The 26,433-nt window shown below is 37.6% G+C and overlaps 1 protein-coding gene across 6 annotated transcripts in view; it reads left to right on the top strand.

Moving 5' to 3' along the window:
• The window catches only part of PCDH15 (protocadherin related 15), a 1,703,323-nt gene that overhangs the window by 1,204,041 nt on the left and 472,849 nt on the right, over positions 1-26,433 (top strand). For all 6 annotated transcript variants that reach the window (XM_078434112.2, XM_078434113.2, XM_078434110.2 and 3 more), the window contains one exon: positions 1,210-1,365. In XM_078434112.2, the coding sequence (XP_078290238.2) occupies positions 1,210-1,365 (156 nt within the window). The remainder of the gene's footprint in view (positions 1-1,209; positions 1,366-26,433) is intronic.

Genomic DNA, 26,433 nt, shown 5'->3' with positions numbered 1-26,433 from the left:
TTTTAATTTTTATCAGATATGAACACATAATATTTTAGCAAAAGTGTAAATGAGCACAAATGTTACACAACGCCTTTTGCCCGAGGATTTTATCATGAACACATTGTTTTTATAAATCACAAGCTCATGTAATGAATGATATTTTAACTTTTGGACAGAATTCGTTTTACCCCCTCTGTCTTGTGACTGTGCTCTCCACTCGTCCTCCCATGCTGAACATGCATCCCGAGGTCCTGTACTTTGAGACACAAAATGGAGAAGCAAAATAATCATGGTTGTCCTCTCTTGTCCTTAAACAGGGCAAAATGGATCAATTTTCATAAATTATCTTCATTGTAAAATGAAGAAGCATAGAAAGTTTTATGAAACAGGGGCACCTGGGTGGCTCAGTCGGTTAAGCGTCAGACTTCAGCTCATGTCATGATCTCACATGTGAGTTCCAGCCCCAGGACAGGCTCTGTGCTTTACAGCTCAGAGTCTGGAGCCTGCTTTGGATCCTCTGTGCCACCCCACCCCCACCACCCCAGCTACTCTCTTTGCACCTCCCTTTCTCTTAGTCTCTCTCACAAACATAAACATTAAAATTTTGTTATGAAACAAATGTGCTTTGGCCATCATGAGATGCTTCAGTTTCAACGGCTTTTCTTAAAAAAGGATGCAATTAGGGGCACTTGTACCCCAATGTTTATAGCAGCACTCTCAACAATAGCCAAATTGTGGAAAGAGCCTAAATGTCCATCAACTGATGAATGGATAAAGAAATTGTGGTTTATATACACAATGTACTACTACGTGGCAATGAGAAAGAATGAAATATGGCCTTTTGTAGCAACGTGGATGGAACTGGAGAGTGTGATGCTAAGTGAAATAAGCCATACAGAGAAAGACAGATACCATATGGTTTCACTCTTATGTGGATCCTGAGAAACTTAATAGAAACCCATGGGGGAGGGGAAGAAAAAAAAAAAAGAGGTTAGAGTGGGAGAGAGCCAAAGCATAAGAGACTCTTAAAAACTGAGAACAAACTGAGGGTTGATGGGGGGTGGAAGGGAGGGGATGGTGGGTGATGGGCATTGAGGAGGGCACCTTTTGGGACGAGCACTGGGTGTTGTATGGAAGCCAATTTGACAATAAATTTCATATATTGAAAAAAAAATTAAAAAAAATAAATAAAAAAAAATAAAAAAGGATGCAATTTCTGCGTTGCAGCCCCCGGTGAACATACACTCGATCGTGGTGCAGGTGCAGTGTGTCAACAAGAAGGTGGGCACCGTCATCTACCATGAGGTTCGCATCGTGGTGAGGGACCGCAACGACAACTCTCCCACGTTCAAGCACGACAGCTACTACGCCACGGTGAATGAGGTCAGTGTCCTCTGCGCGTAGGTCGCTGTGTACTGTGGATGCTTTCCAGTGATGCTTACAGCAGGCTTAACTGTTCAGAAATTGAAAACAAACAAAAAAACATTTTACAGAATAGTGCTTCGGAGGAAATAAGATCTGGGTGACTTTCTAGTAAGATTTCAGGGATTCATTTTGCTGCAAAAAAATTTTGATTTGTGTGTAATAATGACTGAAACATTGGTATTTTTGATCATCGTGGACAATTTAATGCCAGAATCCACATATATGCTTACTAAGGGTTAACAGGAGATATTTATTATCATTATAACTTGTTGGATTATTTGTTTTCCATTTTCTCTAAGGTGGGAGCAGGAATTAAATAGTGGAAGAAAATATCTTTTCAAGATTCTTTTAATTTAAAGTTATTTCCTTAATTTTAAAAGTTCTGGCATATTCAAATATTTAAATATAAATAACTGCTCAATTCTTATGCTGATTAAGTAATTTTTAAAAATTTTAAGTATTACTGCTTTTATTACAACATGATTTTTGGTTGTTTTTTTTCTTTTGTTTTCCCTTTGAGCCAAAATCCATGGGCCAAGAAGCCCTTTTATGTTTTTTTAAAAAGTGATGGTTACTCTGTTAATTTTTTGTTACTCCACTATGAAAATATTTCTAAAATATCTAATATCATCTATTATAGATGCTTTAGACACATAAAAAAAATGAACCATATTTAAAAAAAATAATTTTAGGGGCGCCTGGATGGCTCAGTCGGTTAAGCGTCCGACTTCAGCTCAGGTCACGATCTCACGGTCCGTGAGTTCGAGCCCCGCGTCGGGCTCTGGGCTGACGGCTCAGAGCCTGGAGCCTGCTTCCGATTCTGTGTCTCCCTCTCTCTCTGCCCCTCCCCCGTTCATGCTCTGTCTCTTTCTGTCTCAAAAATAAATGAACGTTAAAAAAATAAAATAAAATAAAAAAAATAATTTTAATGTTTATTTATTTTTGAGAGAGAGAGTATGAGCAGGGGAGGGACAGAGAGAGAGGGACACAGAATCCAAAGCTGGCTCCAGGCTCTGACCTGTCAGCACAGAGCCTAATGTGAGGCTCGAAATCACAGACCATGAGATCATGACCTGAGCCGGAGTCAGACGCTTAACCGACTGAACCATCCAGGCGCCCCTGAACCACATTTTTAATAGTCCATATACTAGCAGATTATTTTTACTTCCCAGATTTTGTTTTAACCTCAAAAGCTATGTACCTACTTTATAGGAGGAAATGTGTAATTTGGGCGTTAAGCACAGCAGTGGGCCTTTAACCTCTACGTGCTTGTTTTTTGAAATTATTTAAAATGTATCTTAATTATCTCAATATTGTTGTATTCATAAAAAATTGAGGAAATTATGTGTCTTATAATGTGAGACTTTGTAGGTGGAATTAGTAAAAAAGAAAAAAGCCCTGAACTGCCCTTTTAAGGTTAACAGGACAATTTTGCTGGTCAGTCGGTGTTAACATTTTACTCTTATTTAACTGGTGCTTGCTAAAACAAACAAATGTTAATTAGTGTAATTAACTGTTTTACATGATCAATTATTTTAGCATCTGAAGTACACTCTTTGACTGAGATTTTGCTTTGAGTGCTGCCTTCATTTGTGAATAAACTGTGTATCAGATGGATTATCTCAGCAGATCTAATCGCAAAATCCACTCATGCACCATATTTCACTGTTCCTGGAGCTGCGGCTTTGCTTCATTTTTTGTGAAGAAATTTGCAATGTTCAGCTTGCATTTCAGAGTGCCTTGTGTGATTTGCCTGCTTCCACACCCCTCCAACCTGCTCAGCGCCTTGCTGAAAAAATAACCTTTTCAAGTACTATTTTAATCTTATTATTCCCCTATTCAGAAATTGTGTAAAATCTCTCATTTTCTGAACAAAGGTCATGTGTCTCCACCGGCTGACTTTCAAGACATTCTGTAATCTGACCTATTTTCTGCGTATTCTTAGCATTAGGTTGTGAATGCATCGCCATCCAGGTTAATTTCTGCGCAACTCACAAACTTTTCTTTTTCCGGGGCTTTGCCTACACCGTTCATTGTACTTATAACAGGATCCTCCAATTTTTATCCATCTTTTAAAGTTTAACTCAAGACCTATTACCCATTTCCTATTTCCATAGTCATCCCTGATCACTCCAGTACACCCCTGTGCTGTCTCCCTAACTCTAATTTTTTTTTAATGTTTATTTCTGAGACAGAGAGAGACAGAGCATGAGCGGGGAAGGGGCAGAGAGAGAGGGAGACACAGAATCCAAAGCAGGCTCCAGGCTCTGAGCTGTCAGCACAGAGCCTGACGCGGGGCTCAAACTCACAGACTGTGAAATCATGACCTGAGCTGAAGTTGGTCGTTCAACCGACTGAGACACCCAGGCGCCCCTGTCTCCATAACTCTAAACTTCTACAGCATCTGGATAAACGTTGGTTGGAGTGATAAAAATTTACAGAAAAGTTAAACCTTTCTCTTTTTAAAAAATATTTTTAAGTTTATTTATGTTTGAGAGACACAGAGACCATGTGAGTGGGGGAGGGGCAGAGAGAGAGAGGGAGAGAGAGAGAATCCCAAGCAGGCTCCACGCTGTAAGCACAGAGCCCGAGGTGGGGCTCAATCTCACAACCATGAGATCATGATCTGAGCCGAAACCAAGAGTTGGACCCTTAACAAACTGAGTCACCCAGGCGCCCCAATAAGTTAAACCTTTTATCTTAAATGTTATTTGGAGAAGCCCGGGTTTCCTTGCAAAGCTGCCATTTGTGGTTCTTCTCACTCATTTCCCTAAAGTCTGCTGAGGCAGTCCCACCTCTGCGATACTTTTGCCATACCTTCTGTGGTTGGATTCTGAGGCCATGTGTAGTTGATGGCCACGTTCCCCTGTTTATATGTGTTTTCTTGGAAAAAAACAAAATTTTCTTTAAAACGCAAAACATAATCACAAGGAAAAAAATGAAATTTAGCTATTTTTTTTCATCCTTCATTTATTTGAGTGGATCTTCTACAGTTCTCAGTATAATTTGCTTGGATACACACACACACACACTGTGCAGTTATATGTACATATATTACATATGTATGTACGTGTGTATATATGTTCACTCATTTATGTCATATAAATCTCTCATAGTCTCCTTCAACTACAACACTGCCTGTGAAATTAAGTTAAATTACATTGCACTGAATAGATTTTACTGTGCGCCAGATTGCAAGACATTTTCCATGTGATTTCTCCTTTTAGTACGAGACATACAGTTAATGCATTTAAGACTAGGAGGATCTAAATGTTTCTCAAAAAAATTAAAAATCGTTCACAGTTTAATAGATTGTTGATGTCAAAATATTTTACACTTCATTAAAATCCGAAAGACAGGTGTAAAGTCATTATCACAGATTCATGAATGAAGTTTCCAGAATTAAAGTCCCGATGACTCACTCTCATTTGCCGTGAGAACAGACGTCTGTAGCAAGAATTGGCTGTGTTACACGGTGAACTGGTCACAACCTTGGGAGTAAAACCCAAGTCCTTGGTCCAATCATTTCTTCCCTAGTTATTAATAGACATCCTATGTGCGAAATTATCACCACTCTCATGTAACTGATTTTAAAAATAAATATCAGGGATTATACTTATGGTATTATAATATTATAATCACAAACAGTACCTTAAAAGATGCATTAAATGTCAGTCTTTTTTTACTCTTTGTAAACATATTCTTCTATGTGTGTCAAGAATTTACTAAAATATTAATGTCTGTATCTAAATACCAAGCAAGGACTGTTACAAGTTTATAATTCCTTGTTTGTGAGCAGGACATCAGATGTTGCAAGTATTTTTCTCTCTCTGAGTAATTGGAGACTCAGTTAATTTTGGACAATCATAATATCACTAAGTAATTAGTCTAGTGGGTTTGAAGAAGAGATTGCACAGTCTAATTGTTGCTGATCGTCCTTAAGCGATTTTTGAAGATAAATATTTTCTGGCGTGATCTCTTTAATAACATATGCATTGCACCCTCAAAAATTTCTTTTGACATTAAAAGCAAAGAAGGGCAAGTCAAGGCAGTCATTTGAGCCACGAAGAATTAATCTCCAAATTATATAGAGATTATATTTGTCGTGATCTTTAATGATCTCTTCACAGATGGTGCACTTTTTAAATCAATATTAATTTGTTCTTTCCATCACCTTACATATCATCTTAAATGTACTTTGCTGCTCTGACATGATATGTTTTATTAGACATAATTTGTTGGCAGTTTCTGGAGGAATGTTTCCTTGCATATCTCTTGCATAGATAGATGGTTTACAGTCTCTTGAAAGGAAGGAGGGTAGGTAGAAAAAGGGAGAGGGAGGGAGAGAAGGAATTTAAATTTTGTTATTTTAAGCCTGTAACCTTAAGTTCAGATGGCTCTGCAGCTTTCCAGTTAGATAGCTTGAATTTTCTTTTACTTTCCTTTGAAAATGTACTTACTGCAAAATGTTTTGTAATTCATAATAGATGAAAAGATGTGCGTGATTCCATTGTATTATGTAGGGCACTTTATTGCAGTGATATTTTCTATCCTTTTACTTACACTGAGACTAATTGTAATCTTACAGCTTCAGAAGGGAAAGGACTCAGTTCTGATGTCACCTGTGCTTTCTAGAAAATGTGTCTTTCTTCATACTTCACTAGTCTGTGTTGTTGAGATTAATTATGCTTTACTATTTTATCATTTCATTTCATTTAGTTAGATTATTCACTTAGATTCAAATATCAATAACTGAAGTATTTGATTCTAACAGTGACATTAATAAATAAAATGTATTCTCTTTATTATATTCTTTCCATATTTATTGTAAAGATTTAATCCTATATTCATTCCTTAAAACATTTTTTACTACTGAGTCTCTTATGGTTTCTTAAATAATTTGCTTAAACAGATACAGAAAATATTTGTTTTACCGTGTTTCTGTTCCACTAAATACCTTAGGAGTAGGGATCCCATTTTTAATAAATTTAAAACTGACATCTTTTCTGCACATATTACTTTTAAAATATAAGTTATCTGTGTGGTAAAATTGCCTTATGTTGGGACAATAGGGATTGAGTTAGAGTTCTAGAACTATGGGTGATTTTTAAAATCTGATGATTTCTGAAGTGTTCATAATGAGGTAATGTTTTGCCTATAATATGTACAAATTCTTAAGACTGGCATTTAATATAAAATATTCTGTTAAAGTGGTGACTTTAAATTGAAAGATCTGCTTCATTGTTTCTTATCACTGTTAATGATACCCTGACGGCCTTTTGAGATTCGTATTTTTAGGTAAACTACAGTTTACAGGTAACATTTGCCCTACCACTGTGTGCTTCTGAATGGACCATGCAGTTTCGGTGTCCATAAGTAAAGTTGTATTACAATGCAACCATGCCCATTCATCATATACTGTTGTGTGCTGTGAACAGACCTGAGTAGTTGTGTGACCGTTTGGTGTCCTGGGGAGTCAGAAGCTGTACCAGGTGATTGACCACACAAAAATAAACTTTATTTGCAGCCAATAAGGATCACAGGGAGTGGTTTCCAAAGCCATGAGTTCCCATGAATCCCCATGAGTGGGTGGGTTCCTTTTATGTAGGGTTAGAACAAACATTTAGACAGGGGAGCCTCGTCACCATCCATAGAGATGGCAGGCAGCCACGCGTGTGCCTTAAGGAAACCTGCGTGGGTGGTGGGTATTAAGAAAAAACAAAACAAATGCCAAACAGTAGCTATATTTGTGCATATGCAATTTTCAGGAAGAGAAATTACAGCTTTTATCACATTTCACAGGGATCCATACACTAGTGAGGGCTAGTGACCACTAGCCCAAGGTAGTTTGCAAAGTAAGGAGACAAGCCAAAGAAAGGCGATTCAGCTGAAAAACAGACCAGAGAGGTAGCAAGAGAATAAAGGGGCATTGTCCCCAAAGGAAAGTGCACTGAATTTACAAATCCAAGTCCTACTTGGGTAAATTAGTAACAGTACAAATCAGACGGTGTTAAATTAAGCAGTGCATTGAAGTGCATTGAAAATAAGGACAGAGGGTTAGTGGCTATGAAATGCATTTCAAGATGCTGGCTGGAAGGGAAAGGGGCACAGGTCAGTAGTGAGTTTAAGAGTAGAAGACACTTTAGTGTGTTTATAAGATAGTCCCACACACCAAATATTGTATTAAATTTACATTCGCGATATATAATAATCGGTAAAATAGTTTTATAAAATGGACCAGTAAGTCCCCACACTGAAGGACGCTAAGACTGGCAATTGCTTACTTCCACCTGCCATTCTAAACTCCACTTCCTGGAATAAGTAGTTGCTGGAACTGGCGATGAAGTCTTAGGCTCCAGGGAAATCCTTGCCAGGAGAATTGGAGTGGAACTTTTTCTAACCCAACAGACCTACCAGAATACACAAACCGGGTGTCAGCTTCAGGATTCATGAGGGGAGAGACTGAATGCTAGGTGTCCTGACCTAAGTCTGTGCATCAAATTTTGAGGTAAACATCGGCTCCATAAGTTTGCCTAGTCTTTATACCCGCTCCCCCAACTGCAAAGATTCAGGCTAAGGTGGACAGTTGAACTCAAATGTTTCTCCTCTTAAATTTATGAGATTTAAGAAGGCCAAGAAGGAGACTGTCCTCCATACACTTTACGCAGCCCATGGGATCAAAAAAACAATTTTGTTTTTTACCCATAATCATATTGTGAACTCTGTTTTTATCCAAAGATCATAACTGGTAAATGAAAATGGCGAATAATAATAATAGTGGACAGGTGATATTTATTGAGCACTTACATTATCGCAGACCTGTAAATGTGATACTGTTTGACCCTTCCAATAATACATTTTACAGAAAAGAAATTCAGTTTAGAGAACTTAGGTAATTCGTCCATAGTCGAGTGTCTTGGATTTGGCGCTCATAAGGTTGAAAAGCAGGTCTCGGTCTCTCTCTCTCTCTCTCTCTCTCTCTCTCTCTCAAACACAGACACCTTACAATACCATGTTCCATTGGGAAACCCTAAAAAACAAGCTTGTGCTGGAATAGCATTAAAAGACTGTGTTCGTGCAAAGGAATGCAGCTGACTGAACAATGCAGGGCTTAGGGGCACCAGACTCCCCCACCGCCCAACCCCATGCAGTCAAAAATCCATAACTTTTGATACTCCAAAAACTTAACTACTAGTAGCCTCCTGTTGACTAGAAGCCTACTAATTATATAAACAGTCAATTAACACACATTGTATGTGTTACATGTGTTCTATGTTGTATTCGTCCAGTAAAGTAAGTTAGAGAAAGGAAAATATTAATAAAAAATTATGAGGAAGATGCAATGTGTTTGCAGTACTGGACTGGAAAAAATCTGCAGGTCAGTGGACCCATGAGGTTCAGACTGATGTTGTGCAAGGGCCGGCTGCACTTTCTACCACTGACACCAGCAGCCACTGTCCACAAGGTACCATCCTGCCATTATAGCCACATAGTTTTGTGATCAAAAGATGTACTTTGGGGCTCCTGGGTGGCTCAGTCGGTTGAGCGTCCGACTTCGGCTCAGGTGATGATCTTGTGGTTTGTGAGTTTGAGCCCCGTGCTGGGCTCTATGCTGACAGCTCAGAGCCTGGAGCCTGCTTTGGATTCTGTGTCTCCCCCTCTCTGTGCCCCTCCCATGCTCATGCTCTGTCTCTCTCTGTCTCTCAATAATAAATAAACCTTAAATTTTTTTTTAAAAAATATATAATATGAATAGCTAATTTATGAAATTTGTTGACAAAAATAAAATTGCTTTTTATATAAAATTTATATTTTTTGTATATTTTATATAAAATTCCTTTTCTCTCTTATGAAAATATCTAAACATAAATTGTCTGTGCAATTAAGGGACAACACAAAAAAATACAAAATTTACATTTCTTCCCTCATTCCTGTTGTTTAAACGACTTCAGCAGGTTTCTACAACATTGCCTTGTAGTTCTTGTCACCTGGGTACAGAGATAGCACCGTGCGGTTACTTGGGAAGCTTTACTGCACAGAGATAGTTCTGCACGGTTATTCGGGGAGGTTTGAAGTCACATAATCTTCATTATTTCCAGTCACACAAAACACTGACATCTTCTGCTTCTGATTGAGATAGACTAGGTAGTCAGGCCCAGTTATTCCCTTTAAGATATAACTAGAAGAATTAGAAAATCTAAATAAACAAGCAAATGAACAAATAAGTAAACAAAATGAAACTGAATAATTGAGTAAATATATATATATATATACTTGAAGTCATCAAAGAACTAATAAGGAAAAATAAAGATGAAAACTTGAGTATATATGACTAAATCTAAATATTCACTGAGTAAAATAATAGTGCTTTCTTTTTTTTTTATTTTTTTTAATGTTTATTTATTTTTGAGACAGAGACAGAGCATGAGTGGGGGAGGGACAGAGAGAGAGGGAGACACAGAATCGGAAGCAGGCTCCAGGCTCTGAGCCATCAGCCCAGAGCCTGACGCGGGGCTCAAACTCACGAACCGTGAGATCATGACCTGAGCTGAAGTCGGACGCTCAACCGACTGAGCCACCCAGGTGCCCCAATAATGCTTTCTTTTGAAGTGATATATATATATATATCAAATAGATAAAATTATATATATATATATATATATATATATATATATATATATATGACTTATAGAACACTTCAGTTATAAACCAGGACTGACAAATGTATTTTAAGGTCTTTATTGCCTAGAAAATGAGTAAAATAATGAAGAGTATGCGTATTAATCAAAGTAAGGCAAAGGGGCAATTGAAAAGGAGTACAGAATGGACAGGATAAAATATATACAGTAAGAGTAGATTTAAATGATCCTGTTCAAAGATTGCATCAAAAGTAAAGGAGAAAATGCTCAAAATGAAAAGAGTTTTCAAACTAAATTCAAAAATAAAGCCAAATGAAGGCAGTTGACACGAAACCCAGTTAAATATAAGGATTCAGAAATCTAAAATATAGAAAATTGAAGTAGATACACCATGTAGTTTATGTAATAGGTGTTGTAGCTATACTATTACCAGACAAAATGGACTTTGTGGGAAAAGACATTGGTAGAGAATAAAAGGAACTTTCCCTCATGATAAAGATTCAAATTGCCAGAAAGTTAGAATAATTATGTATTCAATTGCACTTAATAACATGACCTCAGAAATAATAAAGTGTTGAAAGAATTAAAGGTAAAATGGAAAAATCCATGATCCTAGAGTGATATTTTAAAACCTGTGGGAGGTAGGATGATAGTGCCCCAAGATGACCATGTCCTAATCCCTGGCAAAAGAACTTTGCAGATATGATTAAGGTTATGGAAGTTAATCGAGGGATTATCCCGGATTATCCTGCAGAGTCCAGTCTAGTCATGTGAGCACTGAAAAGAATAGAACTTTCTCTGGCTGGAGTCTGAGAGTCCAGGACAGAGAAAGCAAGAAATACGAAGAAGGGAGGGAGATCAAAATGAATAAAGAGTGAGAAACAGTCAACCCACCATCGCTGGCTTTGAGGATGAATGGATCCATGAGCTGGATATACATTCTACGGACAGAGACACACGACACACTAAGAGCTAGCAGGGAATCAGGTCCCTCCTGCCTACACTGGCAAAAATAACTCAGTCCAGCCAATAACCTGAATGAGCTTGGAAGTGAATTCAAAGGAATCCAGCCCTGGGGATACTTGGTTTTAGTTTGGTGAGACTGTCTGACTTCTGACCAATCGAACTATGAGATAACTAAGGTATACAAAATAATTTATGTAAAAATAATTTAAGGCACTAAATGTATAACAACTTTTTATGGAAGCAATAGACAATATAAAACCTCTTTTATTGACTGACAAATAAGGGATAAAATAGGTAGGACAAAACAGGTGGAGGATTTGAATAATGAAATTAGCAAATTTGACCTGGTGGATTTTTATGGAAGGGACACTGAATCTGACAACTGTAGAATTCATCCCTTTCAAGGACGTGGAACACTTAAGAACTTACCAAACACTAAGCTATAAAGGAAGTGTCAACATATTCCAAATGGCTGAAATTACACAGAGTCCATTTTCTAATCATGGTACAATTGAGCTTAAAATTAATAAAAACAACAGAAACAATATAGAAATTCCCCACATTATATAGAAAATTACATAAAAACCTCTCATTAGTCACTAATGGTGAATATATGTAAAACCAACAGTATTTACGTACAAACGATTGCAGTTAAAAATGAGTTTCCTAAGTTTGCTGGGGCCAAGGTCAATATTTTTTAAAGAAATTTTTTATACATAAGCAATAAGCATAATGGATTTAAACAGGAATACCTTGTTCATAGTAACTACCAAAATGGAGATCCAATTGTAACTATTTTAAACTAAAGTCGCTGTTGTTTTTTTTAAATTTTCTTTAAAGTTTATTTTTAGAGAGTACATGGGTGAGGGGCTTAGGGAGAGAGAGAGAGAAAGAGAGAGAGAATCCCAAGCAGGCTTCATGCTCACTGCAGAACTCAACTTGTGGCTCAATCCCAGAACTGTGGGATCATGACCTGAGCGGAAATCAAGAGTTGGTCACTCAGTCACTCAACCAACTAAGCCACCCAGGCACCCAGTGGTAAACTTTTTAAAGAAACAAATAAAAGCTTTCTGGAATATTGTGGTAAATTACGTAGGTTGACGTTTCAGTGACGACAATAAAAGAAACACACTTTTTTTCTTTAACTTGATAAATATGAACTATGAGAATTATAGTTATTTTTACAAACTCTTGGGGAAACAGGATTTATGTGAATTACCACTCTTTTTATATAACTATAGGGGGAAATTCTGTGTTTATTTAGATATGACTATTATACCACTTTAGAATCTGTACCCTACTTTTCACCCAGAGACACTGAAGTCCTATTTATGAAGTGATATTAATGATTCCTCTTTGACCAAATATCCTTTCCTTTCTCTGCAAAATTTTCCTACAGGCGCAGGTTTGTGAGGCTCGATGCCGACGGTCTCAGGAGCATCAGAGTCAGTTTAATAAATCTGTGTTTGATCAAGTTCTCTAAGCTATTAATAATAAGGAACTTTAAGGAATGTTTCATTAATCTAAATTTAAAATGGAGTTTGTAATTTAGGAAAGTGAGGGTTTGGAGTTGAAATAACCTTGGGTTTAGCGAACAATCAAGTTATTTCGTGATTATTGACGTTACTGGTACATTGTAAGTCGTGTCCTGATTAACAGCTTAAACGTCTATAAAGTTTAGGTTTATAACAATTCTAGTATTTTTCTTTACTTTATTATTATTTGGCATACTCATTACAAAATAACTTCACACTGGAGTGCCTGGGTGGCACAGTCACTTAAGCGTCAGCTTCCGACTTCGGCTCAGGTCATGGTCTCATGGTTTGTGGATTTGAGCCCCGTGTCGGGCTCTGTGCGGACAGCTCAGAGCCTGGAGCCTGCTTCAGATTCTGTGTCTCCCTCTCTCTCTGCCCCTCCTTCTCTCTCTCTCTCTCTCTCTCTCTCTCTCTCTCTCTCTCTATCTCATAAATAAATAAACATTAGACAAACTTAAAGAAATAACTTCACACCAGATAAATCTTAAATTTATTCTTATCCAGGTTTTGTTCACAGAAAGATTTCTACATAGATCTCCTTGCCACTCTAGTGACATCATTTCTCCTGATATTGAATGGAATAAGGAAGATGACAGTGATAATGGTAGATTGGTTCTACCCTACTACCAGATAATTCATGACAATTGTCATTAAGTACATGTATTAATGGTAAATATTTTCCATGAAGTGTGTCATTTAAGACTTACCTGCACCCTCACATAGATGTACATTATGTGAGTGCTGCAGAAATTGCAGAACTAGAGAGCTATTTATTCGTTTGCACAGAACCTCACTGCTAATGGCTGGTGGCTCTAAGCCAGAGACAGAGGCAACCTTACTCCTAACCCAAGCGCTTGATCACCGCATGTACAAATGCATCAAGGAAGAGAAGGACAAATTTAGCAGATATATATGAAGAAAACTCCATGCAGTTTTGAAAATTTATATCCCTTCACCATTGCTTAAAATAAGGTTGTCAGGGGGCGCATAGGTGGCTCAGTTGGTTAAGTCCGACTTCAGCTCAGGTCATGATCTCACAGCTCATGAATTCAAGCCCCTCGTCGAGCTCTGTGCTGACAGCTCAGAGCCTGGAGCCTGCTTCGGATTCTCTGTCTCCCTCTCTCTCTGCCCCTCTCCGGCTCATGCTCTGTCTCTCTCTGTCTGTCTCTCTCTCTCAAAATAAATAAGTAAATAAACAAACATTAAAAGATTTTTTTAAATTTTTTTTAAATAAGGTTTTCAGGAGCACCTGGGTGGCTCAGTCGGTTCATAGTCTGACTCTTGATTTCGGCTCAGGTCATGATCTTACAGTGGGTGCAATGGAGCCCTGCATCAGGCTCTGTGCTGACAGCACACAGCCTGCTTGGGATTCTCTCTCTCTCCCCCCCCCTCTCTCTCTGCCCCTCCCCCACTTGCAAGCACGCTTTCTCACTTTCAAAATAAATACATAAAACTTAAAATAATAAAAAAAAATAAGGTTTTCAGAAAGACTGAGGAGTATGTAAGACCAGTAATACAAACAGTATTAGTACTAATTTGAAAAACAGTTACCCTTACTTGTTGGGTCTAAATTATTGTTCTGGTTCATAGTTCAGTAAAAGAATGATGTGCTAACAGAATGTTAGAGAGAATGGGGCACCATGTTTTGAATTGTCAAACTGAGGTGGTGATTTCAGGAAGGGGCTGTGCTTCTTATCTGTGTGATCACAGAAAATTGAATAATTTCCAATAGGTTTGGTTTCCTGGATGGAAGAGATAATAGTGTATTTGGGATAGTTTACTGAAGACTAAAGGATACGGAGGAGGTAAGGCCAAGCCTCCAATTCTGGAGATGCTCTGTGAATTCATGGAATGGTCGGAAGGGTGTGATGGCCAACTACTTCGTTAGATCCTGCACTCCCCACATTCATGAGGTCATGCTTCCCCAAATTTAATTTTCAATGTAAAATACACATGATTATTTTCACTATGAAACATTTCTTTTTTTTTTAAATGTTTTATTTATTTTTGAGAGAGAGAGAGAGAGAGAGAGAGAGCACGAGTGAGGGAGGAGCAGAGAGAGAGGGAGACACAGAATCCGAAGCAGGCTCCGGGCTCTGAGCTGACAGCGGGGCTCTGAGCCCGATGGGGGGCTCAAACTCACAAACTGTTGAGATCATGACCTGAGCCGAAGCTGGACACTCAACCAACTGAGCCACCCAGGCGCCCCTGAAACATTTCTTTTTTGCTGAAATGTTTTATTAAATTTATTTTTATTTTTACCACATTTTTAGGTTAATAACTATATAGCTTATACCCTTTACTTTTAGATTTTGTTTTGTTTTGTTTTGTTTTAGAGAGAGAATGCATGTGAGTGGAGGAGGGGCAGAGAGAGAGGGAGAGAGAGAATCTTAAGCAGGCTCCATGCTCAGCAGGGAGCCAGACTTGGGACTCAATCCCACAACCCTGGGATCATGACCTAACCTGAAATCAAGAGTCAAAAACTCTGGGTACCTGTGTGGCTCAGTTGGTTAAGTGTCTGACTTCTGCTCAGGTCATGATCTCATGGTCCGTGAGTTCGAGCCCTGCATCAGGCTCTGTGCTGACAGCTCAGAGCCTGGAGCCTACTTCTGATTCTGTGTCCCCCTCTCTCTCTGCCCCTCCCCCACTCATGCTCTGTCTCTCTCTGTCTCTCAAAAATGAATAAATGTTAAAAAAATTAAAAAAAAAGAATCAAAAACTCAACCAACTGACCCAGCAAGGCCCCTTATTCTTATTCCTTATACTTATTCCTTATACTTATCTTATACCTTATACTTATTCTAATTATGTCGCTACTACTCATATTTCTTAAACTATGGGGAAAATAATAGACTAATTAAAAAAATGAGAAAGACTAAATCCCATGTAACACTGAGACTAATAAATACAGTTTTAAAATTTATCTTATTCACTTTCCTTATGATATGGTTTTCAACTTCAAATCAACAAAGATTCTCTCTTTCACTTTGTTTAAATTTTGTGAGATTAATAACCTTGAAAACTCCCTTTAATGCATTATGGCAGGGACACTAAAATACCTTATTTATGACTAATAACTATAAAATATAAAGTAGGTTGAGGGATGGTGATGGCATAACCTCAGATTTGGACTGTAAGAAAAGGAGATATATATATGTATGTATATATATATATATATATATATATATATATATACACACACACATATATGTCATTTATGTATTATATATATTTATATTATATATTTTATATAATATATATGTCCTATATATATATATATATGTATATATATATATATATCCTTTTTATATATATATATGAAACTTTTTCTATAGAATGCCTGTATATTCATGAAGAATTATAAAAAGTGACATGATGACCAACATACCAAGATGACCATCTTGCCCAACTACATGTATAATAGTTTACATACCATAGAAGGTATTTCATATTAGCTGGTATCATATGCTGGTTAATTAGGATTTTTATTTTATTTTATATTAAATGCCATTACACATTTTTCTTCTGACATTGTATAGTACTTTTCTTCAACAATACCTGTTAAGTTAATGTGCTCATTAATTTTTTTTTAATTGGTTTCGGGGCACCTGGGTGGCTCAGTTGGTTAATTAAGCTCCTGACTTGGGCTGAGGTCATGTAGTCACAGTTTGAGGCTTCGAGCCCCGTGTCGGGCTCTGTGCTGACAGCTCAGTGCCTGGAGTCTGCTTGGGATTCTGTGTCTCCCTCTCTCTCTGCCCCTTTGCTGCATCACATTCTGTCTCTGTCTGTCTTAAAAATAAATGAACAGCAAAAAAAAATTGCTTTCTAAATGTTTTAAAGATTAAGTTAATGATTAAAAACATTTTAATGTTCATACCTATCAGAAACTAGCAGCTGAACTCGGACAAATTAAACCATAGAAAAGTATGAGAATCTCTTGCTCTCTCTTTTGTTTCTTCTTTCACCTTCAGGTGTACCTTATTTAATGTTTTGGCTGAGAATTGTTCCAAATATATACTTTATGAATATAAAAATTAAATGTAAAGGAACACAGCTTTATTATTTTAAAAATATTTTTCATATAATAAATGATATACTCAAGTCTTGGATTTTGTTATGAAAGTGCCTATGGATATGGTCTGTTTTACGATCATATTTTCTATTATTTATTTAAACAATATCAGAACTTTTTACACCTAAATAACATTTTAATAGAAGTAATGGAGTGCCCACATCACCAACATCCAATTTCCTGTATTGTTAACAGCTTTTATTAGTATCGGACATCTTTAACAACAGTGAAATACAATTATTAACTAAAATCCATATTTATTTGGATGTCATTAGTTTTTACCTAATGTCCTTATTGTAGTTCCAGGTTTCTAGGATGTCATATTATTTTATTTTAGGCATCATATCTCTTTTAGTCTTCTCTAGACTTTGGTACTTTTATTGTTTTTGATGACCTTGACGGTTTTGAGGAGTACCAATCAGATACTTTCTTTCTAGTAGTTAGATGATTGATAGATAGATAGATAGATAGATAGATGATAGATAGGTGATAGATGATAGATAATAGATGCATGTGTCTATATATTGCTTATGTGTATATATGCCATATAGTCATATGCATAATATATATTGTATATCATATATAGGTCTATAGACCCTTTTTAATTTTTGCTTATTTTCCCAATAAAATCCTCTATAGGTCAAAAACCTTACCTAAGATCAAACGTTGCATTTCGTTACATGGCTTTGAGGTCTCCATCTCAGCTCCTTAGTATTCCCTTGCCGTTAATGACTTTAATTGTCAAGAGTAGGGCAGTTTATAGACTATTTCTCAATTTGCATTTACCTGATACCTCTTCATGATTATAAATTTTGTTCAGAAATACCACAAAGATAATAGGTGTTTTTCATAGGACATAACAAAAGAGACACACACCATCAATGTGTCCTGTTACTGATAAGGGTGGCTTCTTCAGACATTTGCCTAACATTTTTATTAGTGATTTGTGAAACACTGATTTGCTGAAAAACCGTTGATGAAATGCACATCACTGTGGTTGGGTACTGCTACTTCTCTTTGCCCCTTGAGCATTTGTTGAGTGCTTCTTTAGGCATTATGCAATAAACTAGCAATGAAGGTTTGATTATGAGTGAAAAGGTGAGTATACTGAAATGATAATTTGGGAATTTATGAAATAATCTGCTTGCTGAGAATCTACCTGTTTTCAATGGCAATCATAATATGAGTTCTCTGAAATGCAGACACTAGCTTCGTTGAATTCTTTGTCTCTCCATAAGATATCTCAAGACTATTTTTCCTTAGGGCCAAACCTAATTTATCTTTGATGAAATACATCACCCAAATTGCATCATTTCAGATTATCTGTGTGTTGAGTTCTGGTATGTGCCACATTGTGTTTATTTCCTCTTTCACTTCCCCTTTACTCCAAAGTTTATTAATAGCAGATTATGAAATTTCTGAAATAATATATTTCACAGTGCCTGGGAATTTATACTCTGAAGTCAGACAGTCTGTGTTGTGGTCCTGATCTACCAAGCAGTAGAATTATGACATCAAGAAGAAGTTCTTTGGGGCGCCTGGGTGGCTCAGCTTGTTAAGCGTCCAACTTCACTCAGGTCATGATCTCACAGTACATGAGTCCGAGCCCCGCCTCGGGCTCTGTGCTGACAGCTCGGAGCCTGGAGCCTGCTTCAGATTCTGTCTCTCTCTCTGCCCCTCACCTGCTCACACTCTCTCAAACATAAATAAACATTAAAAATTTTTTTTACATAAAAAGAAAGAAGTTCTTTGCCTGTGATTCCTCAACTATAAAATAAGTATAACAACAAAAAATAATGTTACAAAGTTGTTTAAAGGACGAAAAGAGATAATACTTTTGAAATAGTATAGGTTCTGGCCATCGTTTCTTGTGGTTCACTTTGCCTTGGAACTATGCTTCAAAAAAAGTTATGTATTTGAAAATCAAGATGTCTTGACAAATGAAATGCAAAATGTAAGTCTGTAAACTGGCAGTAATTAGTGGAACAACACTGACAAACCCAGATTTTTCTCACAATGGTGAAATGACATCAACTCTGAACATATTCCATTTGAGCGGTCACTGTCCTGATCAAATTCCTAGTCTTGTGCTCTTCTTTCACATTTCATCATGGCAGCATCCTCTGCTTCCATTAATACATGTATTTTTAGACACCTATTCTTATCAGTCATTTTACTGGATCTAAGAGCACAGATGGTGTCCTTGAGGAAGCATAAGAGTGAGATTTTGTCTATATTTAAGAATTTTTACCACATTTTATATATGTATTCCTTATATTTGCTGGATATAACGTGATTTTTAAAATTTATATATTTTATATATTGGAAAATACCATATATACATACACACACACACACACACACACACACACACATATATATATGACATGTATATAAAATATATATGAAACGCTCATGTATTGGAAACTTGATAAATATCTTCAACTATTCAAGGAATAAAAAAATGACTGGACCTTCAGAGCCATGCCCGTGCATAGAATTTCTTTGAATAGACAGCACTGGCATGTAATTCACAGCACACAAAAGCTCCCAGAGAAGAAGACTAAGCCTCAGTTCCTTTCATTGGTCCCCGTTTTCTTCCTCCAGGGAATTAGGCACATTCTCTCTGGGAAAAGGAAGACAAGCAATAAAAGAAAAAAGAGAAGGAGATTAAGGGACAGGAAAGAAGCACATAAAATATATATTCTCTACTTTAAACATGGAAATGGGTTTCAGCTGTTTTAAAGGATTCAAGTATCCAGATATTCAAGAAATTTCAAATTTAGCAAGGTCATACACATACATGTACATTGTCTCTGTGTGTTTGTATGTATAGATAAACACGCATAAATTCAATTTAAGCTTACTTGCTTAAATTTGCTTTAGTTTTTAGTGAAGATGAATAGAGTTAATTATCACTCTAATAATAAATCCTCTTATTTTGAAGATACTTATCTACATGAATTTGCCTTTAATGATTTCTTCAGAGGAAGCGCTTTTCAATAGTAATTATGTGGCTTTCATGACCAAAATAGGGAAGCCAGATTCTACACACAGGTGCGAAAACAATATGATGTTAAAGGGAACATGAAGAACATACATAATGTTTTTCTAACTCTTTTTTCTTTGCAAGGTAACTTCCACTGAATTTGAATTCAGGAATGTGTGTTATTTGCAGTTCTGGAAAGTTTTAAGATACACTTCACATAGACCTTTGATTTGGATAAATGTTTGAATAAGACAAATATTCTATTAATGAGTTAATATAACACCAACGCAATTGTCACAGAAACAGTGATTATAATAAGCTTTCGATACATAAGCAGAGACTCAGAGACTATGTGATTTAATCATCCTAAGAAAAAGCTGAAGTCCTCAACAATGTGAAGCCGTGTACAAATTCATTACTACACTCCGTTTGTACAGGCTCTCTTGGTTTTTAAATAGATCACTGCTCTAAAGCGTTACTTCCAAGGCAGGGTGACTTTCAAGAAAGATCATACAATTATTTTATCTGAGGAGGAAGTTAAAGGAAGAATAACAACCAAAGAATGAATGGCTTCTAATTTGGAGAGATGACAGTGATGGAAGAGAATCTTCAGACCATCCAGTGTAATTGAGGAGACCCTGAAAATCCGTGCAGGCACAAGAAGATAGCAGCTCATCATTTTAAAATAGGTCCATTTTCAAGGACCACATAAATGAGAGAGCAGGGATTTCTAACACCGTGCAAACACTACAGCTTATCTTCAAAGGATCATGAAGTATGATCAAAGCACCGGAAGACTGTCCGGACCCCGGTGCAGATAAGTCAACGCCCATTCAGAGTGCTGAGGCGGGTACCGCCCTGGGTGCATTAGAACATGGAGGCCGACCCTCACCTCTGCAAAATCAACCTGCTGTACCTCAGGGACAGAACTTGGTATTTTCACTGGTACTAATTTTAGCCAGTTTGGTGGGCATTGAGTCATGTTCCATTGGTGTTTTAATTAGGATTTCCTGATGCCTAATGAAAGTCTGCACTTTTTATATGTTTATTGGCCACAAGCTTACGCTCTTTTTTGTGGATTTTCTATTCAAGCGTCTGTCATTTGCTTGTTGTATTGTAGAAGTTCTTTATATGTTCCGAACATAATTTCCTTGCTGCATATACATACTGAAAGGATCTCCACCACTTTTTTCTTTATATTTTTACTTTCTTATTAGTGGTAATAGATAGGGGTTCTTATTTTTAATGTAGTACAATTTATCCATATTTTTCATGGTTTTTTTCATATTTCTTATTTAATATTTGCCAATTGTAATATCTCGAAGATAGGATCTTGTTTTCTAAACTGTATCTTATAATTTGCAAGTTTTATTTCAATTTTTGATTTAAATTCTGGTTATTTGACATACATGGCAAAATTGGTTTCAGGTGTAGAGTTCAGTGGCTCCTCACTCTTGTGATTTATATTTTTATAGATACAATCGGCACATGATATAGTAATCTCAGACGTACAGTGAAATGATTTGGTGTACGTGCGTATTTGAAATGATCACCACAATAGGTCTAGGCAACAGTCCTCACACATAGACTCAGAGTTTTTCTGTGTGTGGTGAGAACTTTGTAGATATAGTTGCTCAGCAAGTTTCACACATGTAACACCATGTTGTTCACTGTGGTCATCACTCTGTGCACTGCACTCCTGGGCTTACCTCTCTTAAGGCTGGAGCTTTGCACCTTCTGTACCTTTTGACTGCCTTCAACCAGGGGGTGTGAAAACACACACACCACACCCATACCTCTGGCAACCACCAGTCTGCTCTCTGTACCTATGAATTCATTGTGTGTGTGTGTGTGTGTGTGTGTGTGTGTGTGTGTGTGTGTGGTTTTTTTTTTTTGAGGATTCTTGTTTATTTGTTTTTTTAGATTCCATATATAAGTGAGATTATATGGTGCTTTCTTATACTTATTTCATTTAATGTAATTCCCCCAAAGTCCCTCTGTGTTGTGCAAATGACAAGGTTTCCTTCTTTTCTATGGCTGAGTGATTCTCTCTTACATATATACGTAGATACAGTTATAGTCATAGATATAGATATAGATAGATATAGATATGCACATATGCATACCTATATACATGCACACACATACTTTAATATGTATCATAAATATGCATGTTACTCCATTGTGTGAGTATATTTGTATATCATATTTTTTTATCCATTTATCTACCAATGGACACTTAGGTTTTCCTGTGCTTAGCTGTTGTAAATATTGCTGCAATGAACATGGAGTTGCATTTATCTTTGAGTTAGTGCTTCGTTACTTTTGGATAAATACCCCAAAGTAGTATTACTGGATCATAGGGTAATTCTATTTCTAATATTTTTAGAAACCTCCTTACTATTTTCTACAGTGGCTGCACAAATTTATCTTCCTATCCACAGTGCATAAAGCCACCTGGAACTTAGATTTGTGGTTTTGGTGTGTTTATTTTAAGTAGGCTTCACTCCTAGCACAGAGCCCAATGCAGGGCTTGAACTCACGACCCTGAGACATAACCCGGCTAAAATCAAAAGTGGGACACTCAACCTACTGAGCCACTCACATGTTTCAGAATTTTGTATTATGTAGGCTGTGAAGTATGAATTGGTATCATTTTATTCCATATGTATCTTTTTTTTAAGATTTAATTTTATTATTTATTTATTTATTTATTGAGACAGAGAGAGTGCAAGGGGGGGTGGTAGGGGGAGAGAATCTTAAGCAGGCTCCACACTAAGTGTGGAGCCTGGGATCATGACCTGAACTGAAATCAAGAGTGGGAAGCTCAACCAACTGAGCCACCCAGCGCCCCCTGCCCCCATATGGATTTCTAATTAACATAGCACCATTTATTGAAGAGATCATTGAGTTCACAACCACTATTGTCTTTTTCCATGAATCAGGTAACTACCTATAGGGATTGTTTTTGGACATGATATACTGCCCTCTGGTATATTTGTTTACTCTCAAGCCAATACCACAGTATCTCAGTTTCCAAGATTTGTATTCAAGTCTAGAAACTGGGTATTGTTAGTCTTCCAACTTAGTTCTCCTCCTCCTCCTCCTCCTCCTCCTCCTCCTCCTCTTCCTCCTCCTCCTCCTCCTCCTCCTCCTCCTCCTCCTCCTCCTCCTCTTCCTCCTCCTCCTCCTCCTCTTCCTCCTCCTCCTCCTCCTCTTCCTCCTCCTCCTCCTCCTCTTCCTCCTCCTCCTCCTCCTCTTCCTCCTCCTCCTCCTCTTCCTCCTCCTCCTCCTCTTCCTCCTCCTCCTCCTCCTCCTCTTCCTCCTCCTCCTCCTCCTCCTCCTCTTCCTCCTCCTCTTCCTCCTCCTCCTCCTCTTCCTCCTCCTCCTCCTCTTCCTCCTCCTCCTCTTCCTCCTCCTCCTCTTCCTCCTCCTCCTCTTCCTCCTCCTCCTCTTCCTCCTCCTCCTCCTCTTCCTCCTCTTCCTCCTCTTCCTCCTCCTCCTCTTCCTCCTCTTCCTCCTCCTCCTCTTCCTCCTCTTCCTCCTCTTCCTCCTCCTCCTCTTCCTCCTCTTCCTCCTCCTCCTCCTCTTCCTCCTTTTCCTCCTCCTCCTCTTCCTCCTCCTCCTCCTCCTGCTCCTGCTCCTGCTCCTCTTCCTCCTCCATCTCCTCCCTCTTCCTCTGTTTTTTTTTTTTTCTTTCAAGTAGACTTCACACCCAGCGTGGAGCCCAATGCTTGGTTTGAACTCACAACCCTGAGATCAAGACCTGAGCTGAGATTAAGAGTCAGATGATTAACTGACTGAGCCACCCAGGCTCCCCCAAACTTAGTTCTTCTTTAAGACAACTTAAAATTTTAGAATCAAATTTCCACATCTATTGATAAATTTGTAAAGGACTGACAACTTTACCTTATTGATAAGACAAATTTATTGACACAGCATATCTTTCCATTGATTTAATTTTTTATTAAACAATGAAAATACAGATCTAAAATGTTCCTCATAAGGGCTTTAATCCAATTTTGACATTCATAGGCAGGAAACAATTTCAGAAGAATGGGGATCATCGAGCTAAGTGGACACAGAGATGATACCCAATCCGGTCTCAGCTTCTGGTAGATTGAGACTTTTAGTCACGCTGCTAATACATTACTAGTATTGCTTGTCATGTACGGCCAATCTTCATTACCACTGATTCTGTAATTGCAACTTTGCCTAGTTGCTCAAATTTATTTATGAGTCCAAATTCAATAATGCCCAAACTTCTGTGGTCATTCACAAATGTGCACAAAGGGATGAAGAATTAGGATCACCCCCTGTGGACACTTCTAACTAAAGCCAAACAAGGTAACACTGTGCCCATTGTTTCACCTCTCACTATAAACAAGTATCCTTTTTTGTGGTCTAACTAGTGCCACATTGTTTACACCTGTGTACCCTCTGTTGGTGACTTTGCTGTTTAAGATGGCCCCCAAGTGTAGCACTTCCATGCTGTGTAGCATTCCTAGGCCAAGAAGGCAGTAATGTACCTTCTGGAGAGAATATGTGTGTTAGACAAGTTTTATTCAGGAATCAGTTATGGTGCTGCTGGCTGTAAGCTAAGTGGTAGTGACTCAAACACACATATTAAATAAGGCGTCTTTAAACAGCACACATGAAGCAAGGTTATATATAGATTGGTTGATGAAAGTGTTGTGACCAGAGCCTTGCAGGAAGCTAAACTTGTGTCCCCCCCCCCCCAGGGGTGTAATAACCCTGTATTCTCTCTAGAAGCAATGGCTCAGTATTTGTTAATTCAGTGTTCACAGTGACTTTATAGAATAAGATTACCATGGGTAATGAGAATCAGTTTTATTTACATGAAACCATGAATGCAATGCTTCTGTGGGGAAATACTGCAAATAAGATTGCATGTGAGGACAAATCTCTCTTTGGAGCACTGTTCATAATGTTTAGGTTAGCTTCACTACCATGGATCATGAGATACACAGACGGTTAACTGAGAACTGTTCATTTTTTATTTTCACATTCTAATTTATCTTATGCATCTTCTTGAAATACTGAATTTTCTTGCTTTGATTTTCTTTAACTTTTACATTTGCACGTATCTGTGCGTTTTCTGTATTTCCCAGTAGCTGTAAAATCATCTGTGAGAAAAGATATGAACTAAATAAGTAAGTGACGCCCTCAGGCAGCTGCCCAAGCCAATGATCATCCCATGCATAGAATGCCCTTCAGAAAACCAAATGTATATTTCTGAGACTTGCTGAAATGTTAACACAGAACATGCCCATCTGCATGGCAGATGTGCCCTGAAAACCGTTAATAATAATGTATAGGGCAATGTAGTTTTGTAATAAACAGCCTGTCATGTTTCAGCCCCTACATCATATTCAGAAATTTACAAAGCACCACTGTGTGGTTTGACATTTATGAAGTGTGTGTGTGTGTGTGTGTGTGTGTGTGTGTGTGTGTGTGTGGATATATGCTTTCTTCCGCTGGGTATAGATATAATGAACAAAATCTGTGCTGAAAACTTATATTGTTTAAAACCATGTCGCGTGTCCCAACTCCCTTTTGCTTGTTAGCAGCTAGTGAACCCTCTCACTGGAACCTCTTCATCTCTCCAGACCTTGCTTGTTAGCACAGAATGCCATGCCTTCTTTTTTCTTAGCTGTTTTTCTTATGTTAGCTTTCGACATTCCTAACACTTGCCTGTATCTGAACAGGCCAACCATGTGAGCAGTAGACCACAGATACAAGTGTGCAGGCTGCATTTTACCCCTGTGTGTCTGCGGGGGAAATTTGGAAATGAGGAGAACATGTGCCAACATCTTTGGCCTGAACATACAAGTATGGAAGAGAACAGAACTCACCAGTCAACGCAAATGCTGAATGAATGACGTGGCATACTTCTGAGTCCTTTGCTCTCCACAAGTAAATACCACATTTTCAAAGTTGGAGTGAAAGTCTTTCTAATCCTTACTGAAATTGTAAACACAGACAGTACCCGAACCAAATGTGGTGCAGAAATCTGCTGCTGTTATAATAATGCTTTCCATTCCATTTCCAAGGCGCTAATTCTCCTTTTAAAAAGAGCTTATGTGGCTCAGTAGGTTGAAGAGCCAACTGTTGATTTTGGCTCAGGTCATGATCCCTGGGTCACGGGATCGAGCCCCACATCGAGATTCATGCTGAGCCTGGAGTCTGCTTGGGATGTTCTCTCTCTCTCTCTCTCTCTCTCTCTCTCTTTCTCTCTCTCTCTCTCTTTCTCTCTCTCTTTCTCTCTCTCTTTCTCTCTCTCTCTCTTTCTCTCTCTCTCTCTTTCTCTCTCTCTCTCTCTTTCTCTCTCTCTTTCTCTCTCTCTCTCTCTCTCCCCCTCTCTCTCTCTCTCTCCCCCTCTCTCCCCTGCTTCTGTGCACGTGCATGCTCTCTCTCAAAAACAGAAAAGAGCTTATGTAAGTAATGAATCACTAAATTCCACTCCTGAAACCAATATTACATTATATGCTAGATAACTAGAATTTAAATAAAAAAATTTAAGTAATATGTCAAGAAACATGAATAGCAATACATTATATTGAGAAAAAATGAAAATAAATAAATAAAATGAGCTTAAAATTCTATTTAGATAGAGGTCATTCATAACTTTTATATGATATCATTATGGCAATGCTAAGATTGATTATGTATACAACTAGGCAACTGTTTCTCTTTTATTTTCCATCCAAACACATAAACTAGTAGAGTTTATTGTATAATCATATTTCAAGGAATTATATATAATTATATATAATTTCAAGGAATTATAAAAGTATATATGGT

Source organism: Panthera onca, chromosome D2 (assembly GCF_046562875.1).
Source record: "Panthera onca isolate mPanOnc1 chromosome D2, mPanOnc1 haplotype 2, whole genome shotgun sequence".
Classification (NCBI taxonomy): Eukaryota; Metazoa; Chordata; class Mammalia; order Carnivora; family Felidae; genus Panthera; species Panthera onca.
The sequence above is the reverse complement of the archived record's forward strand: the minus strand, read 5'-3'. Positions and strand labels throughout refer to the sequence as shown.